Raw genomic sequence first — 11203 nt, forward strand, 5'->3', positions numbered from 1 at the left:
CAACAACGAACTGTATTCAGGAAGTACACAGAAATTCCAATTCTAATTCCCGTAAAATGTCAAAGTGGATTTTGGTTTACTTTCTGAATTGACTGGAATGTAAATGGAACTGACCTCAACATTGGTTAGCACACTTGGACGCAACCACACCTGGGATTTGAACTCATAACCTCTAGGATGCCTTTAAGAGGAATTTCCTGCTTTGCCAGCAGGTATGTGGCCATGACAGAGATCAACCACAGATTTATTGGCAAGAATACATTTCTGCATTTTGCAAGTTGCCCGGAATCTTCACATTTTATTTTGGCCTAAAGTATAGTGCACTGAATGCGGGAATCAAGTGTCATTGGAAATTTCATCACTGTACTTTCAGAAAGTGTGGTACAAAATGATTGAATTCCGACCTTGGTCGTTATGAAAAGCAGCTGTGTGTGTTGGATTAGCAATTGTCTCTAATGTTGTTATAGAAAGCTTAATTACACAAAGTCCTACAGGAGACACAACGTCGGATTGAGGACTTGATGATGTTGTATTTTGTTGTTGTTCTCTTCTCCTCTCTTTCCATCTCTAACAGAAACCACTGTGCGTATGTGATCCAGAAGAACATCACGTGTACGATGGAGGACGGCATGGCCACCTATGTGAAGGCAGAGTACACCACCAAGTGCATCTGGGGGCAGAAGTGTCCTGTCGTCATGTAAGTCTACACTCTTAGAAAAAATATTCAATTCCAATTTAATTCAATTCGAAAGATGTTTTGTTTTTACAATTACAATTCAATTCCCATTCAAAAGGTCCAAACAGTTTAATTCCAATTCAATTCCATGAGTTGAAGGATTGTTTTAATTAGAATGTAATGCTATGTAAATTCTTCACTTCATGAGCGAATTCAATAATTTAATTGGAATTTTAAATTCAATTGGAATTGACCCCAACCCTGATAGTTACTACACTCAGTTCAGACCCACCTCTGACACTACCATATGTATCATAACATGAGAGAGGATACATACATAATAGATACTGACAGTAGCTAGCTTTCCATCCAATTGGCAACATATTTTCATGTGAATATTGTAGAATCTGAAACCCACCAGTGGTGTTTCCAACCAACTGGCTTGTTGCAGATAAAAACATGTGATTACGTAGCGCATAAGAAATGCACGTTTTCATGTACTCAATAAGAATCTAATGTTCAAATAGTTTCCATCACATTTACAACTCTACTGGGTTTTGTCATAAAAACTGTTTTAAATTGCAAATGTGTTTACTCTGATCTTGGTACTTTTGTAGGTAGACTAGTCTAGATGATGATATTATGGATAAGAGCCAGAATGTTTTCATTTGTAAAAACAGCAGCCAAGCATCGATCATTATGTCACTAGAATAACACCCTCAATATTTATTGGAAAGGAGCATCAGGCTCATCACCTTGCACATTCACCATGCTGTAAAGTTCATCATAACTTATTTCATCTGTAGCCTAATAAACTGCATGGTAGGCCAATCCCTAGACGTAGTAGGAGGACCACACACCATGACTCCAAATTTACTTCGATATGATAGTTATTATATCAATATTTATGCATAAATGTTTTCTTGTAAAAAATCCTTTCAAAGACACAAAAAGATCCAACAATGTCGAACGAACAAATTATCTGTTGGCATTTATAAAATTGTACAGAAACTTCATGTTTCCATCACAGCTGTCATGATTTTTTTTTTTATATGGTATGACTTGACTCGCATAAAACTGTGGATGGGAACGTGGTTTATGAGACTCACCCCACTGCTGTACACTTTCCATACAGTTTTGACGGGCACAGCAAAGTAGGTAGTGTACTATGCATTGGGACTCAGGTATATGTGCTGCCCTCTGGTGGTGTCAGTTTGTATTACTAGTTATCGCCACATTGTCTCTCCAGCTGCACTTTCAGCTGTTTGTGGTCAGTGGCTCTGTGACTCTGCTCAGGCCTCAAAGGATGGAAAGTGTTAATGGTCTGCTAGTTTTCATAATAATTGGATTCTTATCAAATCTGACAATTTATTTCCATCTCAGTGGATTATAAACAAACTCATATTATGGTTATTACAGAGGCCACCTTTTCAGTACAAGTTTACAGTAATCTGTCAGTGAAATTGTGCTGTGTCTGTTTGTGTGCATGCATGAGTTTGTATGTGTGCGTGTGTGTGTCTATAGCTCATCTCTGTAATGAGTGTGTGAGCTGGGATGTCGGATTTTCTCTGATGTGACTGAAGCCTCTCAAAGGTCCTCTGTAGTGACATCACAGAGAAAAAGGATTTCTACTTCAAAAGAAATGTAGAGAATGACATAGAAGACAGAGAGGAAAGAGAGAGTAGAGATCACTATTCTTCAGTGGAAGAGTAGAGTAGACACCTCAAGACATAAAAGTCTCAGTGAGGTCAATGACCCTTGTAACAATCCTTCAACTGAGAATGCATCATCATCACAGTAAAGCGTCTCTTTATCTCCTAATCTACTGTTCATACCCTCCCCAATCTCATTATACAAACCTTGATCCTTTGATGTAACCTCTTCTCTCCTCCCATCTCACTTTCTAAGATAGTCACTGACCTCTTGTTATCTTCTCTCCTCTCCATCCACTCCAGGTACCGGACCTTCTACAAGCCTAAGTATAAGGTGGGCTATAAGAGAATTACTGAGCTGGAATGGAGGTGTTGTCCTGGCTACTCTGGGGAGAACTGCTACGATGGACCCACCTCTCTGCCCCCCTTCAAAGGGGGTGCCCCACACCGAGCAGGGATCAAGGGGTACCCCCATGGGCACCCCCAACCTCCCCTGAACCACAAACCTGTCCCTGGTGGGGCTAATCTGGAGCCAGGGAGCCCCTTCCCAAGTCAGCCTGATAGCAGACCCATCCCCACTGGACAACTGCCCACCGGGAATGGCAAACCCAACTATGGTGAGTCCAGACAGCGGGTGAAATATTTGCCAATTTATATTTTCAAACTGTGATTCACTCTTCCCCTCTCCCTCCCTTGCCCTATGTAATAACTTTTTCTCTTTCTCTCTAGGTAATAAAGTTGGTGGAGACCGTCTAGATCGTATGGAGGAGGACCTGCTTCGTCTGACCCAGGATCTGGACATTCTGAACGGGGTGATGGCCGGCCTAGAAGACCGCCTGCGCCTCTCTCTCCGGGAGGACACAAAAAATATGCTGGACTCCCTGCTCTCCACCGTCCCCCGTCTTTCAGACTCCTCTGTTGGCTTTGGGGTGATCCCAGACGGGACCCCAGATGGCCTGGAGGGGGGAGAGGGATTCCCTGGGTTTGGAGACCTGGCTGGGAGGGTGACAGAGGTGAAGGATGAGCTCAAAGCTAAAGGACATGTGCTTGAGGAGATACAGGTGGGTGCTACGGTATTGTTAATGTTAATTGACTGGTTTATGCTAGCTTATGGAAATGTAGATAAACAAGCAGATGTCTAAATCAATAATATCACTTTTGCTGATTGGTATCATTCTGAATCTCACACTGAGATTCTGTGTATCTATGGCTCTGGACTGGGCTATTTCCACACAATGTCATTCACTTACAGTGTCAAAGAATTTGAGGTATTCCTAAAGCCAAACCATTGTCTTTCCTCAGGGCATGGTTCTGGGCCATGAAGGGCAGCTGAAAAAGCTGTTGGAAGCTGCGACTGGCAGGCCCATCACTGGGTCAGTCTCTCCCTCCATCCTGGAGGAGCTGCTGGATGCTAAACTAGCAGGTGTCCGCGCTGACATCCTGGACGGCTTCGAGAGGCGTCTGTCTGGCGTGGAGAACCACTGTGAGGAGAGGATAGGAGAGGTCCAGAGACAGTGCCATAATGAACACATGAACGGCCAGGAGCACATACAGCAGACTCTGGACGGCAAAGAAACTGGACTGAGAGAGGAGCTGGGTACTCTGCAGGCACAGATACAGGGACTCACCCTCACTGAGAGCTGCTGTGGACAGGTACCAAAAACTTTGGTGTTTCTCAATGCTACTGGACATGGCATGTTATTATTGAGGCAACAGAAATTCATCAATACTTCAAACACTAGCTACCACATCAAATGTTATGGGCATTACACACCTTGAAAAATGCAGTGTGAAAATTGGGTTACAGATATTCAATGTAAATATGAAATATTCAGGTAAATATTATCTGCTAAATGGCAAAAACTTGTATATTACTAAAATATTTGCAAAACATCTTATTGCTACACTATATGCCTGACATTTGACTGTCCCAGCAGGTGAACAGCCTGTCGCAGAGGATGTTGATGCTGGAGGAGTCAGTGAAGGGGTTAACAGAGTCCCAGCGGGAGCTTCAGGCTGCTCTCACTGACCAGACCATCCACATTGAGACCCTGATAGAGGCCCGTCTGGAAGACATAGATGTCAGGCTCAATGTCACCGAGTCTGGGCATGTAGGGGTTGGCAAGGTGCCTGGGGGTCTGGACGGCTTCAAGACCTTGTTGAAGGACAAGCTGAAGTCCCTGGAGGAGAGGGTGTTTGTGGCTTTGGAGGAGCTGAGTAACGCCACCGCCCCAGCTCTGCTGGAGGGTCAGGTGATGCCCGCCCTGGAGACAGAGATTGAGTCGGTCAGGAGGAGGGTGGAAGGAAACCTGGACTGCATCCAGAGGAAACTCACAGACCTGGAGCTCCTCTGCACCTCCTCCTGCTCCCACGCCACTCCCCCTGGAGGAGGCGCACGGACAGGCCTAGTGGAGGAGTGTGAGGCGGTGGAGAAGAAGGTGTCAGGCCGTCTGGACTCCCATGCTGACCAGCTGGACCGACTCAATACCACCCTGCAGACCCTACTGAACCGCATTGCCCAGGAGGACGAGGAAGGCTCTGTCCAGGGAGAGATCACCCTCCTCAAGATCAACGTCAACTCAGTCAACCGCACCCTGAAGGGCCTGAGGGACTCTGTTAGCCTGTTCACTAAGGAAGTGGGCCATGCTAACGCCACGTGGACACACAATGAGAATCAGCTAGCCACCCAGGTCCAGGGTATCACCCAGCTGGTGGGGCACCAGGCCTACCTCCTGGGGGCCGGGGAGCACCGGCTAGCCCAGCTGAAGGGGGAGCTGGTGAGCCTGAGGAGGAGACTGGCTGGAGAGCTGCAGGGCTGCCGGAGTACGGCCCTGGGGGTGCAGAGGGAGGTAAAGGAGGTGGATAGTCGAGTGGCCCAGGTGGAGGGACAGTGGGGTAGCCTGGGGGAGCTGGCGGACAACCTGGAGAGGATCAGGACAGAGCTGGAGAGACACTCAGACTCACACCTGTCACAGGTCAAAGGAACGATGGCCAGTCACTCTACACAGCTGGCCGAACTGAAGGGAGAAATGAAAGACTGTGTCGGAAAGGGCTCAGCCAATCAGAGGGGAGACCAGTAACACTTGAGCTACGGAGAAAGACGTGTGTATGTCCTCTCATCTTCTGCTCTCCTTCATCTGCTCAAATGGGAAACTTGAGAACAGATTTATTTCACCTATACTGCATTTTCAGATCAGTGAAGGAGAGGAGATGAGTAGAATAGGCCATTTGAAGCTATTGAAATGCATCCTTGGTTGTATAGTTGGGCAATATTTTCCCTCAAGTTTTTCTTCGAAAGGGGCATTTAGTTTTTTTGTTATAGTTTTGTTTTCACATTTTATATTGATATTAACTGACTTTTTAACTTATATGAAGAAAAGATGACTGCATTGTGATACTGTATTAGAAATATTTGTAAAAAATTAATAACAAAAACAAAGCAAATGATATCCCACGTCAATTCAATGTCTATTCCACATTTGTTCAACGTAATTTGATTGAAATGACGTGGAAACAACGTTGATTCAACCAGTTCCCAGTGGGTTGGGACTATGTGTTTATACCCTGCAAGCACACTCTACTCTCTGTGTGGACTCTTCCTTTAAAAATACTGTATGTCAATATGAAAGGTGCTATACATTTTGTTAACATTCATTTTTTTGTATTTCTCCATAAAGGTCACGAACATCATCAAAATTACTGTAGCTTATACATTGATAAAGTTTGATCATAAAGTTACTGGTCCCTTCCACCAGTGTCAAACACTTGGATTCAGGAGGCAGGCCAGATACTCCTTTCTCTGTCTCTGGACAGGCATAACCAAGGGTTTACTTCCGGCTTTATGCAACGTCACATAAAGCAAGAAGTGTAAAACACTAACGGTAGCGTCTTATCGTATTAACATATTATGTTCTGCCTTAACCACCATCGCCTTGATTTGGTTTTGTTAACAAACCATAAGCTAGTATCTAGCTCAAACAGAACGTACGACCACAGATACTGTTAACCTTTCATCTGTTGTGTGACTGTTAGCTAGCAAGCTACTTACTAGCACGTCGGAAAAAGCACACTATGTTGTGACTGGATGCAATCGTGTAATATTAACCTTACGCTATTTTCCGAAGAATGAAGCCATCAGATATCAGTGGCTGCTTTTCATTTCGGGTGGACAGGCTGCAGCAAAAATGATGATAATGGCACGCGCGTACACATTTAGAGTGAAGTCGCTTCACCAATTGAGGAGAACATTCGATGAGTCTAGTCCTGTAAACGGATGCTGTACCATCATTGACAGTGGATCTTGCAAGCGCTGACCGTAATGTAAGTATCAGAGTTTGATGTGTCTGACACGGTAGCCAACATTTTTGGGGGATCATAGGGCTAACGTCAAATAATGCAACTGTGGCTGTTTTGACTTGTAAACAGTATATTTCCATAACACAGCTGAGTCACTACAGTATATGGTTTTTATCTTTCATCCCTAAGCCCCCTACATTTAGTCTTAGAACACACAGCTGGCCCGAAGGAATGTTGTCCACAAAAGGAATTTAATATTTAGCCATTTCATTGTGCGGTTGTTGTCTTACAGTTGATGTATCTTGTGTCATTGGGTCTAGTCATGATGATTTGAGGGGGAGAATTATAGTTATTCATTTCAAATCTGCATCAATTTAGCAATTCACACACACTAAAATTCAAAATACAAACATTGAAAAGTTTCACAAAAACTGCACAACCAAATATTGCATATTTAAAAAAAAAAACACCAGAAAACACATTGTAGAATGAGTAGATTGCTACATTAACGAATTGATAGAATCATAAAATACAATTAAATTCACTAACCATTTAACAAACATTTCCCCTTTGAAAAACATTACAGGCTACGTAGACGGGCTCCTGGATCTACTCTTCAATGAGATCCCCTTTGATCCAGCTCCATAGGTGAGGAAGCTGTGCGAGCAGGACACCTGTCTGCCCAGTGTGAGCTGTTGTCTCCCGCTTCAACCTTTAGGGTGACTGAAGACAAGTGGGTGACTGACGCCTGCTTGATTGAAGTGGGGTACATGAGTTCCTCTCCCCTCCCCATCAATCTCTGTAGTTGTATTTCCTGAATCATAAGTCATTAACTTTCACGTGATATGATATCAGATTACATTTTTTTTTTTTTTTTTAAGCATTCGGACAGGAGATGAGTGTTACAAATTACACAAATCAATGGGTCCTGCACACTGTAGGGTGGCCGGGTGCATATATCAGGCGTATGGCTCTAATTATGTATCTTATGTCAAATTATGTCTCACCTTTATTTCTCATGCATGTTCTTGTTGATCTTTTTGCTATGGTGGCCTATCATAAATGTCTGATCATTAATGTTTGATCATTGCATAGAATCCTGACCATATTGTCAAATCTAATGCTAATGCAGAGGCACCAATACATTGTCCAGTACACTTATTGTATGCTGTTTTCATGTACATTCCCTTATGTCTATGGCTTGAGGCATACTATTTAAGCTCGGAATGACATGTCCCATTGTTTAACTTGTTACCTGGCAGTGACCACAAGGGCATTTCAAAGAGCTGTCAGTCAAGGAGAGGTCATGAGTATATAGAATCTCTCTGCCCACTCAGACTGTTCTTTCAGGCTTCCTGATAGTTAGAGATGAGAGAAAATGTACAATTTCTTCAGTTCTGAGATTTTAATAGCGTAAAAATATTCTGGGTGACGTTTTGGTCATTCAAAGGCTATTTTTACTTTTAAAGTGTTGTGGTTTATTTTCTGGTCATTCTGATGTCTAAGACATAATATTAGTATGCTGAAGTGTTTTGGTAGTAGCCTGGTCCAGATCTGTTTGTGCTCTTACCATAATAGCAAAAACAGACTGGCACTTGTAAAAAAAAGAAAATCTAATTTCTCATGTTCTGATGCAGTTCTAAGAATAACCAGCAGGAGTCATCAATTCCTCTGATAAGAGATTTTATGGTTTGTTCTTTAGTATTTCAGTGGTATTTCCAACACAAAGGGACAGTCAGGGACTAATCTCCCCCACTTCACAGAAGAAGACCATTTTTCCATGTCAGGTGGACTAGAGAGTAAACAGAGGGATAGGATTTGACTAAGTGCACGAGAGCTGCACCGTCAGCAGGTTTACTGCATCAGCACGTATCACGGACCACTGGTTAGAAGTCGCCAAAGATGAACTGTCAATCCTTGTTTTAAAGAATGGTTGGAAGTTGCCAAGATATTACAATGAGAACCAAAGATTAACTGTGAGTCCTTATTTTGGTGGGGTGAGAGAATTTCTATTTTTTAATTTAACCTTTATTTAAGGATGCAGTCAGAGAAAGGACAGGCAGGCTACAGCTCTGACCACTCTCTCTTCCTCTTCTCCTTCCTCCTCCCCTCTTTCTTATCTTTGTAGCCCTTTTCTGAACCAATGCCCCCCACCAAAACTACACTCTTAGAAAAAAATGTGTATCATCTAGAACCTAAGAGTTCTTCAGCTGTTCCCATAGGAGAACCCTTTGAATAACCCTTTTGGGTTCCATGTAGAACCTTTCCACAGAGAGTTCTACCTGGAACCAAAATGATTATGCTATGGGAACAGCCTTGCAAACCTTTTTTTCTAAGTGTGTACAATAATTTCAGGGCAACATGGATTCATTTTATTAGCTTACTTTGACAATAACAACGACGGTAAAAATACATCTCCATTAGAAATGGACAATAATCAAAAGATACTAATGCAGATACAGATGGCTTCAATTCAAGGAGAAATAAACTCCTTACAATTATTTATTTTTTCTTCTTCTTATTTTTAAAACCTTTATTTAACTAGACAAGTTATCCCCAAACCCGGACCACGCTGATCCAATTGTCAGAGAAAGATATCTTTATGATATAGTTGTGTATTCATCTTTTAATTTGCTTTAATAGAAACATATTTTGGGGATGTAGGATCTGGAGTTGGTTGTGTTTTAAGCTGATGTAGTACCAACTTTAAGCTACACCTTAACCCTTTAGCCTACTGAGTTGATTCCATGCAATATTTTCTACTGCATGACAAGGGGAAAGCATTTGTAAAAGCAAACTATTCAAGAATTCTGATAGTCCATCAGCTTAAGAACATTATTCCTTAATTAAAATGAGTGAGGAACTAATAATGTGAAAGTGCTTATGAGCTGGATGAGGTTTAGTAGTTCCATGACACCAGATAATCCTCAGCGAAATCACTCTAAACTCTTGTTCGTTAAGGTAGAATCTTTAGTGATTTAACACCTTTTTGTTTATCTTTTCTAAAACACAAGACCCAATAATATTGGACAATATAATTGGCCATTTTATAATGGTATGCAAGTTTTATATTTAATATAAATAGATTTGCTTATGAAACATTTAAACTTGTTTGAAAACACTGAAATAAATTAAAACATGTTTTTAATGCTTGCCAGTTAGGCAGTGCTTACCTCTGCAACAGGTCACCTACCAGATTATCCAATATATTACATGTGTAATAACAGAGGTTAGCTATACCAAGGCTGAGCAGCACTGTTCCCTTCATTTGGACTGGCACAGAATGGGTCAGATGAGTCAGATCATGGCTCTGCTAGGACAGAGAGGAGCCTGACAAGACAGGGGCCTTGGAGCATAGCGACTCACCTGGCTAAGCTCTGGGTTTACAACATACTAACACAAGACCAGTAAGAACAACAACCTAAACCCAGGTGTCCCCAGTCCTAGTCCTCGAGGGCTGCAGCACTGTAAAGACCAACCAATGTCACTGACAGGCCAGAGAATACTGCATGTTCACTTTGTTTCCCAGGTCTAAGTCACTCTCTGGTTCAAGGCAAAGGAAGAGAACCAGTGGCTACAGGCCTCAAGAGCTGGGGTGGGGTTTACCTAGAGCTGACACCAGGGGGATTCAAACCCAGGCCTTCAGGTCAGTACCACTGTTGTGTTTTATTCCACCTCTTCCATCAGGCATGTAAACCTTTCGACTTGTATTGGAACATTCTGGCCTACAAACTCAGCCTAAGCCATTCTGAGCAGGTCTCATATCAGTGCTTGAAAACAAACCATCTTTTCATGCAAAAACAACAACAGTCTCTTGTGGATGGGCCCTGGCATTGACAGGCTCCGCCATTTGAATCAAACACACTCGGAAAGGAAGACTTTAGAAACTAGCAGCTAATGTCAACAACTCTCCACTAAGCACCTCCAAATTGGCTACAATAGGTAAACACGTGCTTCGGGTTGGGTGATGTTAAAAAGGGGAAGGTTTGATGAACCAATAAGAGGGGTACTTCCTGTAGCTATCTAAGTACAGATTGGTTTCCATGTAGCACGTAATTAGTGACTCCCCCAATCGGAGGTCTAGCAGATCAGCACCATTGATTACAGATCAGGAAATTGAAGTGAAGTGGGAGGAAGTGATATTAAGCACTTTCTGATTAGGCATCTCCTCCTTCCACACTGTCTGTTCAGCAGATTAATAAAAACATGTTAAATCCCAAATCAACCCCTAGACCCTAATCTCTATGGACTTTCGTAGATCTGACAGGATTGGAAAGGTTTAAGCAATATGGCAGACAATCCAACTAGCAAATTAAAAGGCATGGTGGAGCTGTTACCATGTTGGTTATACTTATACAATTCTTTCAGATCTAAGTGTATAGAGTTTAGGGGCTAGCAGTTGATTTGGGATTTGGAACATCCTTCCACACAGTCTGGACTCTCACAGTCTCACACTAAGTTTCAGTGCTTCTAACACAGCCTGTCTCACAGCATGTCTCCTCATCACAATATCAATCACAACAAAATCCATCACAGGAAGTAATCCATAAAATAGTAAATAAATAAAGGAGGTCCGGCC

General features: G+C 42.5%; 1 protein-coding gene and 1 long non-coding RNA gene across 3 annotated transcripts in view; both read left to right on the forward strand.

The window, feature by feature from the left end:
• The window catches only part of LOC115169391 (EMILIN-3-like), a 45401-nt gene extending 39377 nt beyond the window's left edge, over positions 1-6024 (forward strand). For both annotated transcript variants that reach the window (XM_029724961.1, XM_029724962.1), the window contains 5 exons: positions 575-697; positions 2632-2945; positions 3058-3389; positions 3631-3981; positions 4263-6024. In XM_029724961.1, the coding sequence (XP_029580821.1) occupies positions 575-697; positions 2632-2945; positions 3058-3389; positions 3631-3981; positions 4263-5408 (2266 nt within the window). In that variant the 3' untranslated portion in view covers positions 5409-6024. The remainder of the gene's footprint in view (positions 1-574; positions 698-2631; positions 2946-3057; positions 3390-3630; positions 3982-4262) is intronic.
• A 130-nt stretch (positions 6025-6154) lies between these two features.
• Positions 6155-7502, forward strand: LOC115169392 (uncharacterized). The gene is made up of 2 exons (XR_003870859.1): positions 6155-6648; positions 7211-7502. It is a non-coding gene; the product is annotated as an uncharacterized LOC115169392 (long non-coding RNA).
• The last annotated feature ends 3701 nt before the right edge of the window (positions 7503-11203 follow it).

The sequence above is a fragment of the Salmo trutta genome, chromosome 31 (genome assembly GCF_901001165.1).
Source record: "Salmo trutta chromosome 31, fSalTru1.1, whole genome shotgun sequence".
Taxonomy (NCBI): Eukaryota; Metazoa; Chordata; class Actinopteri; order Salmoniformes; family Salmonidae; genus Salmo; species Salmo trutta.